At 40.0% G+C, this 24,116-nt stretch overlaps 1 protein-coding gene across 2 annotated transcripts in view; it reads right to left on the reverse strand.

The window, feature by feature from the left end:
- The window catches only part of PIEZO2 (piezo type mechanosensitive ion channel component 2), a 475,806-nt gene that overhangs the window by 182,931 nt on the left and 268,759 nt on the right, over positions 1 to 24,116 (reverse strand). For both annotated transcript variants that reach the window (XM_030810771.1, XM_030810770.1), the window contains exons 5-6: positions 14,756 to 14,918; positions 488 to 698 (exon numbers count right to left, since the gene is read on the reverse strand). In XM_030810771.1, the coding sequence (XP_030666631.1) occupies positions 488 to 698; positions 14,756 to 14,918 (374 nt within the window). The remainder of the gene's footprint in view (positions 1 to 487; positions 699 to 14,755; positions 14,919 to 24,116) is intronic.

Raw genomic sequence — 24,116 nt, forward strand, 5'->3', positions numbered from 1 at the left:
TAAAGGAAGTGAGCGTCTGTGCTGGAAGATTACAATCTAACTTAGGAAGAAAAATAGTCTATCCTGGAGAGTTATATTAAGGTGACTATGGACTCATGTAAGCAGACAGACCTCCAGAACCCACAATATGGCTTGTGATGGGTACATGCACACTGTTAATCGCAGCAGGTCACCATTCCAAAGCTCTAAGGAAGAGGATTGCTATTATTCTAATCTAAACCTAGAAAATGGAGTCGCTTAGCATATATAGAAAAAGATTATTTTGCAGAGGTTAACAGAAAGCATCTAAAAACATCAAAACTAGAACTAACCAGGAAAAATTATTTTGTATGGTTTGTACATGTGGCCAGTTTTACAAGAGCTACAGTTACGATTTTCGTGTGGTGGAACAGACTGTTTCCTTCATTTCTTCTTCAACCGTTTCTCTCATTCACCAAAGCACTGCTTGTGCCTTTTGCTACGTTCAGCCAGTGTGGGAGACACTCACCCGAAGAGCCCAGTAAGATGGTAACGACGACTTTCCCAGCAGTGGTGATCATGTTGCCAATGAACTCCTTGAGCTTAGAGGCCACAGAGGCAAGCCTGCGGAACATTTTTAACTTCGTGCTTTCTTCCAACTCGCCTTCAACACCATCTCCTCCATGGAAATCCTCTTCATAGATCAGTGCCTCTTCTGAATCAATTTTTTCTCCTCCAGCCTAAATAAATGACAAACAGGAAACACTCAAGTCCAGGAGCCTGCCTATCCAGCCAGCAGATTATAGAGCTTCTAATTCATGGGTCAGTCAATGTGGTGAATTTCACAGATCAGGCAAAAAAGGAAGACAACCAGTTCATTCCCCTCAGGTCTCTGATAATCCCTGTATAAGCCCAGGTAACTCTGATCTTTCTGGAAGAAGTAAACATAAACGGAAACGTCATAATTATAGGGTCCCTAATAACATGTCATATTCCCTATTTGTGCTTATTTTTTTTATAAGCAAAGAAGAAACTGTCTGAAACATCTATTAACAAGTTTAGTTTAGATTGATCTGGGTTTGGGTCTTCAAATTTACAGAGTTGGCCACCAAGGTGATAGGAAGTTTGATAAAACTATCCACGGCTTTGACTGAAAGGTGAGTCCAATCAATGCTTAGGAAATTCTGTTCTTTTTTCTAAGTTTATCTTTGTTCACTATTTCCGTATTTCCTGACTGTGGAAGGATGAGCAGTCCTGGGCTTCTCTTGGCTAAATATAGAGCTGCTTCCTATCTCATCCTTTTAGAGAATGATACGCTGGTTCAAGCCTGGGCATCTCAGCACCTAAGTGCTTTAAGCAGAGATTTAGGGAGTAAACACATGTACCAGAACATATGTATATTTCCATGTATTATTTTAAACTGGGTATGCTAAGGCATTTTTGCATGTTTGTTTTGCATTTAAAGAATAAATGGGAAAAATTTTTTGGCTAATTAGAATATTTCCCTAGAAGGGTTACGACTTTTTCTTTTTTCTTTTTTTTTTTTTTTTTTTAAGAAATCATAAATAAGGGGCTGGGTGTGGTGGCTGACTCCTGTAATCCCAGCACTTTGGGAGGCTGAGGCGGCCGGATCACGAGGTCAAGAGATCAAGACCATCATGGCCAACATGGTGAAACCCCATCTCTACTAAAAATACAAAAAATTAGCTGAGCGTGGTGGCATGCGCCTGTAGTCCTAGCTACTCAGGAGGCTAAGGCAGGAGAAAATCGCTTTAACCTGGGAGGCGGAGGTTGCAGTGAGCCGAGATTGCGCCACTGCACACCAGCTGGCGACAGAGCGAGACTTCATCTCAAAAAAAAAAGAAAAAAGAAAAGAAAAGAAGAAAATAAATAATAAATAAAGCCATCACTTTAAGGCAAAAGGAGTCTGTTTGAGATGCATGAAACTTTGTGTGCATTTTTCCCTAGGCCGACAGATTTCATATCTTTAGTCTCACAAAGCTAAGAAGAATTGTTAAGCCCAGTTCAGGCATCTATTTAAGACTTAAACAGTAGGGTCTGGCCTCTCCATGTTCCCATTTTTAATGGTTCTTTTTTGATCTATTTAGTTCAGATAGTTACATAATACTCACTGATGGTGTCTGACCTCTTACTATGACCAAGTTCACGGGAGGAAGGCAGGGACTGGAGGGCCAGTGCCAAGTTCTAGTTAAGGGTAAAGCGGCCTTCAGGACTCAGAGGCCTTTTGTGTGCCCAGGAGGGTGCACACAGTGGGTGACTGGAGTTGACTATTGATGAGCCAAGGCTACAGGAGGCACCCAGCCAGCCCTCCACCCACCTACACACACACACAGGGATTTAATCCTGGGCCACTTCAACTTGACTTCTACTGTATTTCATCATGACATATTTGTATATTTTTTTCTGAAGCAAGAGGAACATCTCATGCTCAAATCAATAAGATTTTGCTACCCATACAGGGCCTAGTGTGTCCTAGCATATATAGGAAGAGATATAGCAATAAACATGTAAACAAGTAAAATATTAGCCAGCTAAATATCTCACAGTAATGAATGCCCCCTTCAGGGAGGTCGAATAGGGTGATGTGATAGTGATAAACTGGGTGGCTGTTTCTGATTCAGAGGTCAAGGAAAGCCTCTCTGAGGAGGTGACATTTAAGCTAAGATCTGAATGTCACAAAGTTACCAGCCCTGTGAAAGTCCTGGCAAAGTGCATTCCAGGTGGAGGAAAGAGCTGGTCCAAGGCTTGGTGGCATGTGCAGAAAGAGGGTAAGTGTCCCCAGGCCTGTGGCCACTTCCACTCCCCTAGAGAACAATTCCCATCTCATTCTCAGAGGATGACCTTGTTTTCTACTGCTCCCAGAGAGGAGCTGCCAGCTCCAGCCAGTACATCAGACCACCCACCTGCAGCTGGCCTGCCATGCACACACTCTGCCCTCCTGCTGTAACAAGACAATCTGCATGTACTCCAGCCATGATGACTGCATCCCATCTGTTCAGGACACCAGGGAGAGAACAGCCCAGCCATCCTGGCTCTCTCTCCTGCATCACAATGTGCTTTCTTTCTGCTGGATCACCCCTGTTAACAGGCAAGGGTGCCTTGCTGTCTCACCTTAAAGAAACACATCCTTTCAACCCACATTTGTCTCTTAAGGTGAAGCACTCCAGAAGAGTGGGCTGGACTCACCACTCCATTCATAGTAAAAATTATTCCATACCTAATTTCTCTTGAACCTACTCGAATCAGACTTTGATCTTCAACCACTCCGTCTAATGAGAGGCACACATGATTTGCTTTGTCACATAACTCTAGTTGCTCCTGGGGTGGAGCAGAGGGAGGCAGCAGCAGGGAGGTGGTGGCTGTGCTGGAGGAGAGAGGAGGGAGGGGTGGGGCTGAAGTGAAGATCCTGTCTTTGGAGTCTGTTTTGGAGGTCAGATTAGTAGGAGCAGCTAGAAAGTTTAAAATGGGGAGGAAGGATAGATGATAATCAGGGTGGCTCCTCTATTTTTGTCTGGGGAGGAAAGACAGGAGGGAGGCAGATTGGAGATGGAGAGTCCACATTTCTGTTTTGAAAATTCAGTTCTGAGACCCCATTCAGGCATTCTTCTTGGAGGTATCCAGTAGGCAGCTATTACAGGAGTCTGGAGTGTTGGAGAGGGGTGGGAGCTGAAGAGGGCTTTTTGGAATTCGCCAGCATATGATGGTTTAAAGGTCAGTAGCCTGATGAGGTTACCTGGAGGGAATACAGAGATGGCCCTCCTTGAGGTGCTGCTGCCCCTAAGACCACTCTGCCTTTCCAGATCTATGCCATCTCCTTGCCTGTCAGCATTCCTTGCAAGAAATGACTAGTAGAATCCATAATCCACAAGCTCTCTTTGCCTCTTTGCTGTGGGACAGGTTGTTCCCACCCCCTAGGATGCCTTCTCCAGCTCCTAAGGCCCGGATCCCAGGGCAGCTCTTCCATTCAGCTTACTCCATCTCCCCACAAAGAAATCCACCCACCAGAGCTATCACCAGGACACCCACACCATCGTCAACACACAAATGACCTGCTCATCAGGCATCTGTTGCTTCTTTTCCCATCACAACAGGTGAGCAACACATTTAAAATCTCCCTCTAGGAAGGAAGTTTGGCCAAAACCTTTAGTCATTGCACTTGAAAAAGAAGCAAAAGAAAGAACACAGCAAGGGCCACCTGGGTCACAGTCAGAAACACACTTGTGACTTTCATAATAAATGCGTTCTTATTCAATTATAGAATTGCTACGGATGTAGATTAAATCAAATAGAAATCTCTGATCAAGATGTCTTTGTGAGGTTATACAAATGCATTTCCCTGACCTGTCTTAGGAAGGATTGGGCCTTTGTGATTTTTATAAACATACCACTGTACTTTAGGGTTTTCAGCATTTTTATACAGAAATCCCTGGGGCTGTCGGTTGGAAATACTTTTTAAATTTGCCAAGCTGAGAGCCAAGAGTGAGACGGGTTAGACTCTGTGAGCCCCTACTGTCCTGGTAGGTCACGGCCAGAACAGCCATTAGTCAGGTCAGGCTGGCTTATTAACAGGCAGGCTTTTTCCCCCTAAGTGATTCGTCTGCTGAAGTATAAACACTGAACCTCTGAAAGAGCATGGACTCACTCTCGCATGTTTACTAACAGGCAGTCTTGCTTGCTGGAGCTGTAAGCTGTCCCTGCAGTGGAACAAAACTTCAATCTGGCCTTGACGCTAAGGAGGAGGAAAGGCTGTAAATAAAGATTTAGCTTCCCTGGTTCTTGAGTCATCTTAGAAACTGAAGACAAAATAAACTCTTTACAGTTTAAAAAGTCAAATAAATGATTACACAGGTTATTGACCATGTCAAAATCTAAAACTTATTTAAAGACATTTAAGTCCTTTATCTCGCCTCTTTAAAAGTTTATGATTTCAACAGGAAATCTTGTTATTTGCAACAACATGCATAAATCTAAAGAAGAATATGCTAATTGAAATAAGCCAGGCACAGAAAGACAAATATGACATGATCTCACTTATACGTAGAATCTAAAGAAGTTGCACTGATAGAAGTAGAGAGTAGAGGGGTAATTACCAGAGGCTAGGGAAGGAGGCCAGGGACCTGGAAAGGGCAGATGCTGATCAAGGGGTACAAAATTTCACTTAGACATGAAGAATGATTTTGGCGGACCTATTGCACTGCATGGTGACTATAGTTTTTAATGCATATTTCAAAATAGTTGGCCGGGCACAGTGGTTCATGCCTATAATCCCAGCACCTTGGGAAACCGAGGTGGGTGGATCACCTGCGATCAGGAGATCGAGACCTGCCTGGACAACATGGTGAAACCTTGTCTCTACTAAAACTACAAAAATTAGCTGGGCATGATGGCACATGCCTGTAATCCCAGCTACTCAGGAGGCTGAGGCAGGAGAATCACTGGAAAACACAAGGCGGAGGTCGCAGTGAGACGAGATCACACCACTGCACTCCAGCCTAGGTGACAGAATGAGACTCAATCTCAAAAAAAAATAATAAAACAAAATAATAAAAAATAAAATAGTTAACAGAGGATGTTAATGTCCTCAACACAAATAAATAATAAGTATTTGAGATGATGAATATGCTAATTAGCCTGATTTGCTCATTCCACAATGTATACATGTATCAAAATACCACATTATACCCCATAAATATATACAATTGTTATTAGTCAGTTAAAAATAAAAATAATAGAATACTGGAAAACGTAAACAGATAAAAGTTGCTGATTTCAACATTTGATAACATGTATTAGTGTAGGATCTCTCATTTCACATAAGGAAGCTCTAGGTGCTATGGAATCAACTTTACACAAGGCCAGCCTGTTCTCTGTTAGGGCCCTGAATGAGGGCCAAAACACAAAGCTCTCATCCCACAATGAGACGGGATCTAAACCTTTGCGTCTCTGCATCTCATCCCGCAACACCCTCTCACCCTACAGCAGTACTAGTTCCATTAAGCTGTGGCATCCACCATGATTTCCACTCAATTTTGGACAAAGAAGACACAATAAATCACTTTTGGTAGGACCCAAACATCCATGTTTCATTACTCCCAAGCACTGTAAAAATCCAACTGGGTTGGAATAAATCCTAAGGATCACTTGGGGACCTTTAAGAGGGCAGATGACCAGGCTCAACCTCAAACTTACTAAATCAGAAATTATGGGAATGAATTCCAGGAGGCTGTATGATTAAAGTACTCTCTGGGGTGACCTGAAGCAGCCCCTCCAGAATTCATGCCCTGGCTGACATTGGCAACCACTGATCAATGAATTCTCCATAGGGGTTCAGCTGAATAGGCACAATTTGAAAAAATATATTTTTTAATCATATCCTAGCAGACTCCCTTATTTGGAAAATAGATTGAAGTAAATTCTCTCTGGAACCTCCTTTAGGTTTCAGTCAAGCTTTGGACCTCAGAGCAGAGCTTTTCGTGCAGCTGAATCCATTTTTTTCTCTTCTTCGTGGTTAAAACCAAGCTTTTAAAAACATTTCTATAGAAGTGTATCAAAGTCACGTATAATGAGCCAAAAGATCCGGGAGGCAAAAGGAGCATTTTTCTAAAGTGTCATCAGTTGTTTATTCACTGTTTATTATTAAAAGTTAACAATTTATCTTAACAGAATGGGTTCATCTCAATACAAGAGCCAGAGGAAGGAAAAGACAAGTGTTGTGACTCACTGCAGAAGACGAATTTCATCCCCAGGGTTCCCTGGTGAAAGGAAGAAGTGAGAGAAAAAAAGATAGATGTGTTTGAATGCTATTGTGTACCTTATGCAAGCCTAACGTGATACCATTTAATGGATAAAGCAAATATTTTATTCTGTTGCTAGATTTGTTTTGGGAAGATTATTTTTCCAAACTCATAAGATCAGCTTAAGCAGTCCCTATTTCATTTGGAAAAGTGAGTGTATAGATGCTGCTTTCAACCACCATCTACAAAGCAATGAAAGTTTAATAAGGGACAAGGAAGGACAAACTGAATCAGCTGACAGTGGCCAGTTAGACCAATGCCTAAAAGATCTGTGGAGCTTCGAAAAAAACTAGTCCAATTCCTACCACACATACTCCTCTACCCCCAGGATTCTGACTTCATAGGTCTGGGAACTATTCTGACCCTGCACTTGAACTTTTTTAAAACTTCCCAGGTTAATTCACCTACTCAGAATGGCAATAGTCTTTAAGAATCATCTGAACATCATTTGAAGGGAAATGAACAATAATGGAGACTAGCCAAATACAATTGACTGTTTAAAGGCTTTTTTCTTTAAGATATTTTTGTAAAAATCACTTAATGGAACACCATCAAAACAAATCAGCAGTCACACACACACACACACACACACACACCTATATCATCTACTCAGTTCACATTAGTTCCAGAGATTACTACTCACCCTGAACCACCTATTTTTTCTTGTAGGACCCAGCTAAGTGTAGCTGTTCTAAATGATTCACCCTGGTGTTCACTCCAGAAATAAAAAATGTATACAGTGATGACAAAGGCAGGATTTTGAGGATGTACAAGTCCTTCTTGGTGCTCAACAGTTTCCAGAAAGATTCAGAACCCATATAATTACTTGTGATAGACTAAGATGCAAACAAAACTCACATCTTTGATATGAAGGTGTCAAAATATTGAGCAGAGAAGGTACTGTTTCAGAATCAACAGTATTCCTTCCTTTCTCCTCCATCTATCCCTCCCTCCACTCAGCACTTTTTTAACCAAGACTGGGCTCTGCTCCAAGTGCAGTGCTAGGTCCAGGGTGGGATAACAAATGAAAATCCACATGGGACCCCAGTGGTTTTCTGAGGGACCCCAGTAGTCACTCAGGGAAGATATAACTACTTATAAATTGAGAATATAAGGTCCTAAGGACATTGAGAGAAAAAAGAGATTATGTCTGACTAAAGGGATTTGGAATGACCTAGTCTAGTTATTCCCAAGGTAAATGTGATTTTTTAAAAAAAGGACAAAAGTCTTGGCAAGCAAAGCAAGAAAACAAAAAATAGTTCATGTTAAATATTAGTTGTTGTTTATCCTGGCACATAGTAGGCTCTCAGTAAAGATATACTGAAAAAATAAACATGCCCATAGATGAAAAAAAAAAATCCTTCTCTGAAGCCCTAGCAAGAAATGGTCAATCAAGAGCAGTTCACCTACATATCAGTGTGCCCTGGCAAGGCCCCAGAAGGGCAAGAGTGAGGACAAGAGCATCCATGCAAGAGTGAACTACAAAGCAGAGCTCAAGAAAGACAAGATGGAGAAGAACATCTGTGCAAGAATAAACTGAAGGGCAGAACCCCAGAAGGACAAGAATGAGAAGAGCAGAATCTGTACAAGAGTGAAGTACACAGCACAGCCCCAGGAGGACAACGGTGGGGAGAAGAGCATCCGTGCAAGAGTGAACTACATAGCAGAGCCCCAGAAAGACAAGAGTCAGGAGAAGAGCATCTGCACAAGAGCAAACTGTACAGCAGAGTCCAGAAGTACAAGAGCAAGGAGAAGACATTTACATGAGAATGAACTGCCTGGAAGAGACCCAGCAGGAATAGAGCTTACCCCATCCAAACACAGAAAGAAGGGCAGGGTGGCTACAGCACAGTGAGGGAGTGGGGCAAAAGCACAGGTTGAGGACACGAAGGCAGGATGTGGCCAAGCCGTGCAGAGTCATGAGCATCAAGGTCAAGAGACTGAATTTTATTCTAGGTTAAAGGGAAACCAAAGAAGGGTTTTATCTAGGAAAGTGGCATAATTTAATTTTAATTTTACAAGAATAATCCAGATGCTGTGTGCAGCATCAATTGGATAGGGTAAGAAGGGAAGCTCAAGTGGGGAGATCCATTTAGAACATATTTTCAGGCCTTGCTGAGAGACTGTGGCTGCTTAGTGAGGATTGTGGCAGTGAGTAGAGAAAAGTGGACTGATTTCAGACAGAATTTGAAGACAGAATTCAGAGGATTTGTTGGTGGTGATAGACAAAGCCCCAAGAAATCCATGTCACATCAGTGTTTCTGGCTCAAGCAGCTGGGTAAATGGAGCTTCTATTAACCTTGATGGGTAAGTCAGTGGGAAGAAGGAGTGGAGGTAGAGGAAGGAGCTGTATCTCCCTCTCCCAGACGTATGACCAATATTTTCAAAGCAATATGGGGAACCTATTTACATTAAGTGGGTGGAAATTCTATTTCAGGGGTATTTACAATTTAAAGGAGGAAAGAAGTACAAAGAAGTGACTGGGATTCCTTGAGTGATGCAGGTTCTCTGGAGTTGGGACAGATGGCATGAGGGGTAGGACTCTGGTTCCTCTCATCTCAGCCCTACTCTACCCCCAAGAAAGGAACACTGGGGCTCTGCAGTTGCCTCACACAAGTTTCCCATGTGGGTATTTGTGGTTATTTGCAATTCAAATGCATGAAATCACCTATCAAATCATGCAAAGATAGAACAACACATTCCAAGAAATTGTAAAAATATTGATCTAAAAAGATTGTTAAAGGTGAAAGGCATTTTTGGAGCTTTGATTCTTTGAAAAAGGCAGAGAAGAGGTACATGCTGTTAAATGTTGCTAAATTAATTAAATGGGAGAAATAAAAATGAAGATTAATCTGTAATCATTTCATTTAAATAGTTTAAAGATACTTTAGCTGATTTCCTCTTTGCTAATTATTTAAATCATTTTTGTTATGAGTTGTATATTCAAGTCCATGCTAGGCAATGTCCGCTCAATGAACATATTGTCAATAATAATATCCCTGCCTTTTTTTTTTTTTTTTTGAGACAGAGTCCCACTCTGTCACCCAGGATGGAGTGCAGTGGCACGACCTTGGCTCACTGCAATCTCTGCCTCCCAGGTTCAAGCGATTATCCTGCCTCAGTCTCCTGAGTAGGTGGGACTACAGGCGCATGCCACCACACCTGGCTAATTTTCTGTATTTTTAGTAGAGACAGGGTTTCACTGTGTTAGCCAGGATGGTCTCAATATCCTGACCTCATGATCCGCCCACCTTGGCCTCCCAAAGTGCTGGGATTTTAGGCGTGAGCTACCACGCTTGGCCGCCTTTGTACATAATGAAGGTGGCTCTCACTGACTGTCCCAAGGGCCTGCCCCACAGGTGTGTTGTTATCAGAGGACAGGATGAGTGGGCATCCATGCTCTCACCTGGTGACCAAGGATGTGGCTGGAAGACTCTGGGGGAATAAAGTCAGTCATGGACTCAAAGTTAACTAGCCTGTGATAAATACCAAAACTTTCCAGAAGACAATAAATAGATCCATGACTTCCTCCAATAAAAAATCATCTCTTCTACTTAAACTAATGGCATCTAAAACTATTAGGATTAAAAGCTTTGTCCAAATCGTGAATGTGTTTTACCCTAAGAAGGCAGACCAAGTGTCCGGCATTTTGAGGTATGTATGACAGGAAGTTTTGCCCAGTTTCTGAAAGTGACCTTAAGGACCAGCAAAGGGAGTCGCCCACTTTACCACTAAGAGTGGCAGTGACAGCCTTTAGCACAACCACAAAGAAGGCTTTTCATTCACACTAAGTCATGAAGTGCAAAGTTTGCAAGGCAACTGGGCAGCCGTTCAGCTTCTTACCATTCTGAATGGTTCCATGTTTCAAATGATCATGTCTGTGTGCTTGAAGAAATAGGATCCAGGAAATTTAAAGCTGGAGACTTTAGACTAAATCTCAGGCTAGAACTGAGCACATGTTGAAAGCCTAATTAGAAGACAATAAAATGATTGATTTCTCTCAGTCTTTGTCTCTTACTCTTTAAAAAAAACAGCAACTTGAACCTCACAGTTGAGACTTGAAGCACAGCCCATTTGGTCATGTCATGTGCTAGAATGCAGATGCTGTGACAGGCTAATGGACACTAGGAATTAGAAAGCAGGGTGCAAAATCTTCGAGGCCCAGAATAAATTTAGCAGGACTTAGTATTGCATCCCTGAATTTTTAGCAGATGGGGATGACTTATAATGGAATATTCTTTTTATCCTTCATATTTGACTTGTCAGTCTATTAAGAAGCTGCCTCTTTACACAGGCTAAGTCATAACCACAAATCCTATTTGAATAAGCATTTGATTTATCAGAATTTGGCTTAATAATACATTAAAATATTATCTAAAAAATAAGGCCTCAAATCTCATGTAATAGCTAGAAAGAATTGTAAGCATAGGATTATACAAGATAATGTCAGTTTGGTGAAAGATATATTGTTTTATTATGTAAATAACCCTTTTCTATACAATTTAATCTTCATAATACAACTCTTCTTATTTAAGATTTCAGATCAGGAAGCTTTTTCCCAGTTATGATTGATTTGTAGATCTGCTTCTGAATTAAAATGAACAAACGAACAAGACCACAGATGTGTCAGTTGAGAAAGAACCTTTGATGACATTTGAGGAGAAGGGTTTCCTCGCTGAAGTCGGCTCTCAGTAAAATGCAGGAGCAAGGCAGAGGCTCCCACTGCACTGCCATCTCCACTTCCACTGGGCGTTTTATGGGGAATCCTTGGATTTGTGAACACCTTTAAAACACCAAACTTGAGACTTACCAAATCAGTGAAGATTACAGAAGACCCAAGAGTCTTCCCCAGGGATTAGTTGCTGCTTTAAAACAACACTGCTTTTGAAAAGGAATTCTCACAGGCACCAGCAGATTAATCCTGCCATTTCTCCATTCAGATAAATGAAAGAAGAAATAATGCCAGCAAACACTGTTCTTTCAGTATCCTTAAAAACCAAACATTCTAGAGTGCAAATTCCAAGATTTATAAGCAGCAGGAAATATGCTGTGGAGTCAAAAATAAAATAAATCCCCTGCTTATTTTGGCCAGGTACTTTTATTCCTTTCAGATTCAAGTCCAGATTGTCACATGGAAGCAATTTTTCCTTGTGAATTAATCTCAGAAGATTCACCCACCCCCCTGTTCCTCCTGGGCTACCTGATGGGCTGGAATGTGACAAAAGAATAAAAATCAATTATGTAAAATAGCCCCAAACAAATGTAACTGAGAAGGAAAATAATGCCATAATTATGACATTTAGTATTTTCAATGTCCCTAATAAATAATATTTAGAGTATCTGTCCATCTTATTGTTATCTTTAAATAATGTGATTAATAATACATAAGGCTTACATATTCAAGCAAATTTCAAATGGAAGTGAAGTATCCTAAATCTATCTCTGAAAATTGAAATCAGGAAGAAAATGTGACTTTAGAATTAACCCATGTGACTGCATTGTGTTCTTTTCTTCATCAGATGAATGGCACCTCATCATGACCTCACAGCCATGGCTTTTGTTGATCAATGTAGGCTTTCTTAGTCCTATGGCAAACAGCATTTGTCCTTGGTCAAGTAAGTTATTTTTGTAAGAAGCTTTGTAAATCATTCATGGTTATCTGTTATGAATGGCACAGAAGAGATTCTTTTACTGAGTGGGTTGGCTTCAAAATATCTTCCCATTTAAGTTTCAATAATTCTAAGAGGAACATTGGAATTTGAAATTGCACTACTACCTCTCAAATTGGAAAAGGACAAAATGAGCAGAGCAAATAGCAATTTATCTAAGCAAGCAAAATGAGCAGGCACTGTGGCAGGTGCTTCTTATTAGAAATTTTATTTAGCATTCACAACTACTAGGTCTCTCTTTTGTAGAAGAAGAAAGAGAAGAAACAATTGTCTCAGCATCACACGCTAGGTGGCCTCCATGTCTGACTTCTAAGTCCACTCAATTTTCAATAATTATCCTTTCCCCTCCTTCTATAGTTATTATTTACGAGGATAATAATGCATGCAGGGCTTGAAATCTGGATGACGGGTTGTTGGTTGCAGCAAACCACCATGGCACATGCATACCTATGTAACAAACCTGCACTTTCTGTGCATGTATCCCAGAACTTAAGTTAAACAAAAAGAAAAACAGACAAACAAACAAACAAAAACTTGCCTTTATAAATCATAAAAATAACAAATACCCAGTCTGAAGAATCTGAGTTACTGGTTTACTTTCCCCAAACTTTGGCAAATTTTGGTAAAGATTATTTAATGACTTTATTTAAATAAAGTCATTTTCAAACTGTAAATGTAAAAAGTAGTCAAAATTTAAATCCTCTGTCTTACAATTGTAATGTCAACAAGAAGAAAAAGTACTCTCCCGTTTTTAGGACACTAATGCTTGCCTTATGGTGTCAAGTCTTGAAAATAAGATGTAAGTGGTTAGTAACGACTTTGACTTTACTATAATTACTGTTACACCAAGCATCATTTTAACATTTGCCTTAAAAGTAGCAGAATATTGATAAGCAAGGTGATTGCATATCTTTTACCCATAAGAATTTTAGAAAATATATATATTTTTTAAGACAGAGTCTCACTCTGTCACCCAGACTGGAGGGCAGTGGTGCGATCTTGGCTCACTGCAACCTCCACCTCCTGAGTTCAAGTGATTCTCCTGCCTCAGCTTCCTGAGTAGTTAGAATTACAGGCACGCACCATCACGCTCAGCTAATTTTTGTATTTTTAGTAGAGACAGGGTTTCACCATGTTGGCCAGGCTGGTCTCGAACTCATGACCTCAGGTGATCTGCCCACCTGGGCCTCCTAAGGTACTAGGATTACAGGTCTGAGCCACAGTGCCTGGCTAGACAATGTCATTTCTAGTTTGCATAGGTTTATTGAATTATATCCCTCCTTTATTGTTTTTTAAATAAGCATACAAGGCAATTGTCTGCTTTCTTGTGAACCACATAAATCATTTTCCATAAGTGAGAATTTTCCTCCCTCAATGCCTTAGTGGTTAACATTCTCAATATAAGTAACTTCAATTAACTTCAGTTTTATAAGTTTAATATCTTGCCAAAGCTTATGACTGAAAACATTTAGTACTTGCAAGCGTTTTGCATCAAATGTCCAAATCAAATACTTTAGTCACTTTTTCCTTTATAAGTGTTATCTTTCCACTAATAAATCAATTACTTTTTAAATTGATGTCACCTAACCTCACCTAACAAAGTACAGTTATTAGAACATAACAGTGTCCTGAGGCTGGTCAGGGGGCAGCATGAGAGCTGTCTGACAGCTCTTATACCCAAGGATGAAAATAGGACAAGCTTCCAATTCAGCAGTTACTCCTGAAACCTTTCAACCAGCTAGCAAACATGCATTTCATTCATTATTTTTACCTTTTTAACATTCTCACACTTTTCCAAATATGTATGTTTTCCCCCTTGGAGTGCTTTAAAACAACTTGATCAAAGCATGCCAAGTTAACACCACTCCACTGGGCAGGACAAGATGCACAGACTGGAAAGCTGCCCTGCAAGGAGGAATTCATTTTTTCCCCTAAAACTACCAGATGTTACTTCTTTAAATATTCTGCAATAACTAAGGTACCCAGACCAATTGAACCATAACACTACGTATGACCTTGCACGGTTAGCCTCCGAGATAATATCACATGATAGTTTAGGGTGGTGGGTCAAAGCCTGGCCCTTACCTATGAACACCCCTGAGCCCGTCTTCTCATGGCTAAGGTGTGAACCAGAGTGTCTGCCCACTGGGACTGCACGAGGGTGTCATGCAATGTGACAGGAAACGTTTATGTCAAGCACTGTGAATCATAACGTGCTCTGTATGCTCAGCTGTTATTATCATAGTTCTGCAACTTATTAAGGGTCAAGGTCCTCAGAAATCAAAGAAGGAAGAGACATGGAGTTGGATTTACCAATTCTTCATTTTCAAACTCCAGGTTACTCTGTGCTGCTTCGTCTGTCACAGGTTTCTGAACAATGTTTCTACAGAGGAGCCAGATGGTCAGACTAGCAATGAACATCCCGATGTCAGGTACAAACACTCTGATCCCATTGCCAGCATCAGCTCCCTTTAAGCTATAAAGGAAAAAAAAGGGGAGGGGAGAAAATTTAGTTCTTATATTTCTATAGTTAAACTACCTTATAGGATGTTTTGGTCTTCTCAATGATTTAAAATAAAAGATGCTCAGTTTCTCCCTAGAAGGTACAAGAAAGCTTTTTATTGACCTCAGTGTCTCACAAAATCTACAGATTCAGGAAGATTCCAGTGTTCCCTGGAGTTTCAGAAATATTATAAAGAACTCTTGAACCAATTCTCACTCCTAAAACGTCCTAATGGACTATGTTTTTGTTAAATAAGCAACATGTCCTGTACAAATGCAGTTGTTTGCAATCTAGCTGAAGCAGTGTAAAACTAAATACGTACTAGCAGCTAGAAGATGTTTTACTTTTGATACAAGTCAAAGACACAAGGAAAATAGAGAGAATGTTAAAGTAATCCTGGAATCCAGGACCTCTTCATTATTTTGTGTACTTGGTTGATTTTGTCTTCTGTATTGTTCCAAGAAAGGTGGATCCAGTACATTTTTTCTTTTAATCCCAGAGAAACAACACTGAGCTTAGAAGATTTGAGTTCAAGTCCAAGCCTGAAACTTAGCAGCTGCATCCTGCTGGGGGCTCCTCACAGCCGTCTGTTCTGCCGTGCTGAAGAAGTAATACGATTTGCCTTCCTTATTTTGTTCAAGTGACATGAGATACTAGGTCATGGTTTTAGAAGAAAATATAAATATATATACATGAAATAATGTTTATGAAAGTTCTTTGTAAAGAACGAAACACATATTTTCACTAAGCCTACATTTTGAGAAGAGCAGCATCAATTGACATTTAGATAATTTTCACACATATAGGGCAATTTTATCATAACTGAGATCCTGAAACAAATATATTTAATAATATAGCAGGCAGCAAAGGCCAAGAGGTGAACTGGAGAGTAGAAAGGGCTTCAACTGGAAAAGGAGGAGAGATCTGTCTGGGAAGGTAATACAAACACCATCTGTGATTTTGGGAGGCGTCCAGGGGTAATGAATATGGGAATGAGAGGCAGTATACTGAGTTGCCAGCATAGTTGGCCAGCACACATCACCTCAGCTGAAATGTGTTCTGGCTAAGCTCACTCTGCTGCAAGACCCCAGAGCTTAATAGGCACTGGCAGACTTCTCACACCATTCAGCACACGACACAGGCCAGCCATGTCCTTCATCCGGTGCTAGACGCCTGCCCTGTGTGCCTTTGCAACACTGAGCAACTGGGCTTGCAGTGCTCTAGCAATGTGTAGTGCTGTAACCACGGTACCTATTACTATTATTAAAAGCCACATGAAGAGTGATTCCTGGCATGTTCTCTGCTCACTCATATAATATAAAATAAGCTGTAACAAGAAAAAGCTAATGAAATGACTAGGTGATATGAAGAAAAAGTTATACAGACTTAGGTTTACAAAATGAGTTTAAAATAGGGAAGATACAGGTAGAGGAGTCAAGAGTCTGTACCAGCATTAAAACTTCCGGGGAAGATAAGACGATCCATGGAAAAATCAAGCATAGAACTTCAAAGGAGGGTTAAGTCTTTGAAAAAATGTTTATCAGAGATACAACTTACTTAGGGAAAGGAAGCAAAAGATAGAGCAATATACCATGTAAATACATACATATATACATATATTCATATGCACTTTAAGTGATTACACACTGTATTCATTTACATTATATATTATATATTTTGAGGGAAACATTTAAAAATAATAAATAGCAAGAACCTTGGCATCCAGAAATAGCTACTGTTAATATTTTGGAAAATAAAAGTTATCAATAATACCTACCATTTACTGAGCAGTTACTTCGTGCTAAGAGCCTTAGACACATTATTAATTAATCCAACCAACCATCATATTGAATTAGCCATTATTATTCTTTTACATGTGAAAAGACTAAGGCTTCAAAAGGCAATCTAACTTCACAAAAGCCACATAGAGAATAGAATTATACTCCATTCTCCTTACGTTCACTTTTATGCTTTCAACCACTTTCCCATGTATGTATCCACATGGCCTTCCTTTCCAATCTTCCTTCTATACATGGATGTGCATATTTATAGTTAACAAAACTAGGTTCATTATTTACCTACTGTTTGCAAGCTGATTTGTTCATTTAACATGTCATTAACATTTTTACAACTCATTGATGATTTATTTTTATATATCATCATACTAATGGACAGACAATATTTATTTAACTAGTCAACTACTGTTATAAATAGAATGTTTCCACGTATTTGTTACTATAATGTACATAAAAATTAAAACTTAAAGAGTCTTCTAATCTAGGATCTCCTAGGAATCAATCTTCAATCTAATCAGATTTGCTTTAAAAAATGGTGTAGCCTGAAACTATGAAACTACTAGAAGAAAACATGAAAACTGCTAGAAGAAAACTATAAAACTACTAGAAGAAAATATGAAACTACTAGAAAAAAACACTGTGGAAACATTTCAGAACATTAGTCTGGACAAATATTTTTTTGGGTAAGACCTCAAAAGCACAGGCAACAAAAGAAAAAGTAGACAAATGGGATTATATCAAGCCAAAGAGTTTCTGCCCAGCAAAGGAAATAATAAACAGAGTGGAAAGACAACCCAGATAATTGGAAAAAATATTTGCAAACCATCCAGCTGAAAGGAATTAATAATCAGAATATATAAGAAGCTCAAACAATCTAATAGTAAAAATAAACAACCAATTAAAAACAGGCAAATGACTGAAATAGACATTTCTCAAAAGAAGACATACGAATGGCCAACAGCTTATGTAAAAAAATGCTCAACATCACTCATCATCAAGGAAATGCAAATCAAAACCACAACGAGTTATCCTCTCTCACCCTAGTTAGAATGGTTATTATCAAAAAAGACAAAAAAAAATGCTGACAAGGATGTGGAGAAAGGGAAACCCCTGTATACTGTTGGTGGAAATGTATAATAGTGTAGCCACAATAGAAAACAATATGGAGTTTCCTCGAAAACTTAAAAATAGAACTACTATATTATTCAGCAATCCCACTGCTAGGTATATACTCAAAAGAAAGGAAATTAGTATATCTAAGAGATATCTGCACTTCTATGTTTACTGTGGCACTATTCACAATAGTCAAGATACGGAATCAACTTGAGTGTCCATCAACAGATAAACGGATCAAGAAAATGTGCTATATATACACAATGGAATATTATTCAGCCATAAAAAAAGAATGAAATCCTGTAATTTGCAGCAACATGGAAGAAACTAGAGGTCATTATTTTAAGTGAAATAAGTCAGACACACAAAGACAATGTTCTCATTCATGTGTCTGAGCTAAAAAAGTGGATCTCGTAGAGGCAGAGAATACAGAGAGGTGGGAAACAAAGGCTGAGAAGGACGGCAGGAAGGGAGAGCGAGGAGTAGTTGGTTAATGAGAATAAAAATAGAGTTATATAAAAGGAATAAGTTCTAGTGTTCAATAGCACAGTAAGATGACTATATTATTAATAATAGTTTATTGTATATTTCAAAATAGCTAGAGGATTTAAAATATTCCCAACACAAAGAAATGGTAAATGTTTGAGGTGATGGATACCCCAATTACCCTGATTTGATCACTTTATATTGTATGAATGTATCAAATATCACATGTACCCCAAAATATGTACAATTATTACAAATCAACTTAAAAAATGATCTGGAAGAGGAACTGTCCTGTGAAAGCTTCATTTTTACAAATGGCCTCTAAACTCTTACCCCATTTTAAAAAATGCTTGTGCTAAAGGTTTTAAAATACAGCAAATTCCTTTCATTTGGAGAAAGAGTAAGAAAATCCAATTAAGAGAGCTTCATCCAAACTACATTTATATTATAGTAATGAAATCTGATGAATGAATTCATCATAGGAAAATTGCAGAGATTCATTGTATACTTTTAAAGTCTACCTAATATGATTGAAAAGGTTAAACTACAATTAATACCATTAGAATGAGAAAAAATGGGGATCAAGGAATGAGAAAAAATGGGGATCAAGGAATGAGAAAAAATGGGGATCAAGAAAAGAGACCAGTAAGAACAAAGGCCAGGCTTGGATGGCTGTTTCAGTGTGGGGCTGAGGTCAGGAGTCACAGTAGGTTGGTACTACTCAGGTGGATTTTTGGCAATCGATTATTATAGCTCTTTCATGGAAAACAAATTGACTGTGTCATTTTATGAAAAGCACCATCCAAGCACAGTTGAGAGAAAAAGACTTCTTAAATTAAAGTAACAAGAACTCCAGCTGTGGCTTCAGCTGCTTCTTATACCACAACAGACAGAGCAGGAAAGCCAGAGCCTTATACCTTTCCCACCTGTGGATTGCATTAAGCCCCAATTTGCAAACATCACTTTGAGGCAACAGTCTCAGCTTTGTGCTTCTTGGTCCCAAAAGAGACATTTTATAACATACATATATTAAGGGAATAAATGAATGTAGTTTGCTAAAGCAATTACTCCACCCGCTGTGATAGAATTTAGCTACTGAATCCAGAATTGGGCTGCGACCCCTACTTAGAATGGAATCATTCAGCCATAGAGGTGCTAAACTATTAACTACTACTCTTGGCTTGCTGAGTTAACAAAGCAGTGCATTCATAATACTGCCATTGCAGAAACAATGATACTTTTGAAAAGTATGCACCATAAACAGGTCACAGTCTGACTGATATGTCATTTGGAGACCATCTTATCAATCGTGTTTCCTTCTTCAGTGCTTACTAAAGTACTTTCATCAGAATGCCAGTCCTCAGAAATGCATTCCATTAAAGCAAAACAAAACAAGATAAAAGAGAAAAACAAAACAGTCATTGGTCCAGTAAATGTGAGAGACTCACAATGCATACTATTATACTAAAAGACTTGAGAAGCTCTGTAGTAAAACAACTACATTTATTTGACCTGGAAACCATTTCTTACCACTTTCTTCTAAGACTATTACATGAGACAGAGCTAGTGTGCAAGGAGCAGCTTTTGGGATGTGCTGGGCTAGAGAATCTTCCTTGGTCTCTGTTTCTCTTTGAAATGAATGAATAATTTGGAAACTATACTAACATACATAATTATACACATACCTTCTCTATACATTTAGTTTTTAATAAGACTTTAATAATTCGGAAGTCGGTAAATTTCACTTCATTCCCTCATCTAGTCGCCCGACTACCCATCTGTTCACTAAGTCAGTCATTGAAATTATGGAGCTGGATGAGAATTAGAAATAGTCTAGTCCATTTCCTCATCTTACAGATTGTGGAAACCAATGAGTTTTGAATGGCTGGTTCAAACACACAGTTAGAGACAGAGCCTGGCAGCAAGCTCAGAATTTTTACTTTCTCACTTTGTGTTTGGAGGCAACACTCACTACATGGGCTCCCCTCGCCCATTGTCCACCTGATGCAACAGGCCTCCTCAACCCACCACTGCTCAGAAAATGCCCTCTCAGGGGCTGCCCCTGCTCTCCCAACTGCAAGGCCCAAGTGACCCATTCCAATTCTCATCATATTCCACCTCCATGCTGCATTTGACAAGCAAGACCAACCCCTTCTACTCTCTAATCTCCATTCCCATGGTTTTCTTCCACTCTCTTGTAATTCTCTACCTACCTATGAATATCCATGAAAACTCATGTTGCTGGGAAGCCCCACTAAGAAATTCTGAATTGGGTTATAGCCACCAGACTCTTCTCTACGTCCTACTTAAATGTTGATGAGTCCACAAAATTCTGTTCTTTATTTATTTTTCTTCTCACTCTACATGATCACCCTGGATGATCTCCATCCCCAAGGCCCTAATCAGCATCCACATGGTGACTTATTTATTCATTTCAGTCAGAATCACAGATCAGTGAACATTCTGTAGCACACCATTTCTCAAAAGCTGTTTCATGAGCACTAGCTCTTTAGAATGTAATAGTGTTAGATGAAATTCTTAAGGAATGGTTTTAAGGGCAAATAATGTAATACCCAGTCCAACTTGTCCGCTGAGAAACATCAGCATATATCCATTTTCCTGCTGGATATCTGTACTTCAGTATCCAATGGATTTTCCACTTAATATTATTCTTACTCCAAATTAGCTCTTCCTCCTATATTCCTAATTTTGGAAAGCAGCGCTGTCATCAACCTAGTGACCAAAACAGAACCTGGAAGCTTCCATTCTCTCACTGAAAGACTGGAGGAGATTCTGACTTCTAACGTCTCATTTCCCAGCCCTCCCCTTTATCCCCACAGCCCAGTCTGGCCTCTGGGTGACAGCAACAGCATCCTGATGATTTCTTCTCAGGTTGTCCCCTCTGCCAGCCAGGCCTCCACATTAATATCAGAGTTTAGTTTTTAGCAGCATAAAGCTGATCATGTCAACCCCACGGCCCACAGGAAACATCCTCATTCCTGAGCATGACACGGGGCCCTCCACGTCCCAGATCTGGTTTCCCTTATCTCTTGCCATCATTTCCCTCTACCTCAAATTCCAGACATACTGAATGCACGTACCCAGAACGCGCCAGTGTTTTCCCTCTGAGCGAGTGTGCAGTCTTCTCCCTTGGCCAACTTCTCCCAGTATGCTTCAGGTTCTCCTCATCTCTAAAAACACACCTGCCGTGTCTCCTCTGTGAAGCCCTTCCTAATTTGCCCCTCCACACCCATTCCATAATAGAATGGACCGCCATCCCTCCACATGCTCCATCAGCAGACGATTAACACTGTGTCACTCAATGATTTACCAATCTGCCTAACAGAAGCCCTTGCCTGTTTCATCTCTGTTTCCCTAGGGAGCAGCATGGTAGATGGTGCAGTGTAAACCATCAGTAAAGGCTGGCTGGATGCATGCTAGCTCTAGGACATATCGTTGCCTCTTCAAATATTTGTTCTTTTCATCATGATAGTTTGTGCAAAGCACTGTTGAAGAATTAGATGAGACACCTACCATAAAGAGCTCTGTAATTCAGCTCGGGGAAGATAATACACAAACACTAAGAGGAGGGAACAATACTGTTGCCTGGTAATGGCATGGATATCACAGAGAGTTTACAAATAAAGTTTCAGGCCGGGCGCGGTGGCTCACGCTTGTAATCCCAGCACTTTGGGAGGCCGAGGCGGGCGGATCACGAGGTCAGGAGATCGAGACTACGGTGAAACCCCGTCTCTACTAAAAATACAAAAAAATTAGCTGGGCGTGGTGGCGGGCGCCTGTAGTCCCAGCTACTCGGAGAGGCTGAGGCAGGAGAATGGCGTGAACCCGGGAGACGGAGCTTGCAGTGAGTGGAGATTGCGCCACTGCACTCCAGCCTGGGCGACAGAGCGAGACTCCGTCTCAAAAAAAAGAAAAACGAAAAACAAAAAACAAATAAAGTTTCAGTTATTTGCACACGCAGATTTCATTGTCAAAATTGGAAGCTATAAGTCATTAAAACATATGTTCATAATTATTAAATAAATGTGTTGGAGAAAATATTTCAAGAACAAAAGAAATGCAGTGTATCTAATGAACATTAAATGGCTCAATTTGACAGAATTTTTAATTCACTAATTCAAAAAAATTATTAAGCATTTACTATGTGCCAGGCACTGTCTCTAAGCACAGAGTATTGGTCGTGAACTTATATATGAAGGAAGTAAAGTCAGAAACACAGGGTAAGGTCAGACCATACAAAGCTTGGATATTTTGAAAAAAAAAAAAAAAAAAAATCACATAACCAGAACTACAGAAGGACCTGAAGCAAAGGACAAACGTGATCACCAAGGAAATGAAGGCTACAGGAGAAACAGTGACGTGGCTGCTGGTAGTGCAGGTGGTGTTTTCACAATGCGTGTCAGGTGTGGTTAGGACTGTCAGGTGTAGAGGTGAGACTTTAAACTGAAAGCCACATGGAGTTTGTGCCTGGGAGCAAAGTCATGACTGATGAGGTAGGTTCGAGAGTTTTCTTCTCACATGTGTTGGCTAAAGTCAAGAGAGTAAATTAGATTATCCAGGGACAGTGCATAGCATAAAATATGTGTGTAAGGTTCTCTAACCTAATCATAAGTATACACTACAGGGCATTTAACAATAAATTAAATTTCATTTCAAGCCAATTCTGCATGGAATCAGGCTAACCAGGTTTTGTGTAGATGAAGTCTCATTTTATTTTATTTATTTATTTTTTTATTGTACTTTAAGGTTTAGGGTACATGTGCACAATGTGCAGGTTTGTTACATATGTATCCATGTGCCATGTTGGTGTGCTGCACCCATTAACTCACCATTTAGCATTAGGTGTATCTCCTAATGCTATCCCTCCCCCCTCCCCCCACCCCACAACAGTCCCCGGAGTGTGATGTTCTTCTTCCTGTGTCCATGTGTTCTCATTGTTCAGTTCACACCCATGAGTGAGAACATGCAGTGTTTGGTTTTATGTCCTTGTGATAGTTTACTGAGAATGATGATTTCCAGTTTCATCCATGTCCCTACAAAAGACATGAACTCATCATTTTTTATGGCTGCATAGTATTCCATGGTGTATATGTGCCACATTTTCTTAATCCAGTCTATCGTTGTTGGACATTTGGGTTGGTTCCAAGTCTTTGCTATTGTGAATAGTGCTGCAATAAACATACGTGTGCATATGTCTTTCTAGCAGCATGATTTATAGTCCTTTGGGTATATACCCAGTAATGGGATGGCTGGGTCAAATGGTATTTCTAGTTCTAGATCCCTGAGGAATCGCCACACTGGAAGTCCCATTTTAATAAATCAATGAGACCAATGTGTCCATTTTCCCAGAAAATGACCTAAGCTGCAGTCTTTTCCAGGTGCATGACAGTGACATGTTTTACATGGAAGCACATACTAAACTACCTCAAACATCATGTTCTCTCGAACAGGCAAAAGAGTCCTTTCTAATCTTTTTTTTTTTTTTTTTGAGATGGAGTCTTGCTCTGTTGCCCAGGCTGGAGTGCAGTAGTGCGATCTCGGCTCACTGCAAGCTCCGCCTCCCTAGTTCATGCCATTCTGCTGCCTCAGCCTTCTGAGTAGCTGGGACTACAGGCACCCGCCACCATGCCTGCTAATTTTTTGTATTTTTAGTATAGACGGGGTTTCACCATATTAGCCAGGATGTTATCGATCTGCTGACCTCGTGATCTGCCCACCTTGGCCTCCCAAAATGCTGGGATGACAGGCGCGAGCC

Source organism: Nomascus leucogenys, chromosome 4 (genome assembly GCF_006542625.1).
Source record: "Nomascus leucogenys isolate Asia chromosome 4, Asia_NLE_v1, whole genome shotgun sequence".
NCBI classification, from domain to species: domain Eukaryota; kingdom Metazoa; phylum Chordata; class Mammalia; order Primates; family Hylobatidae; genus Nomascus; species Nomascus leucogenys.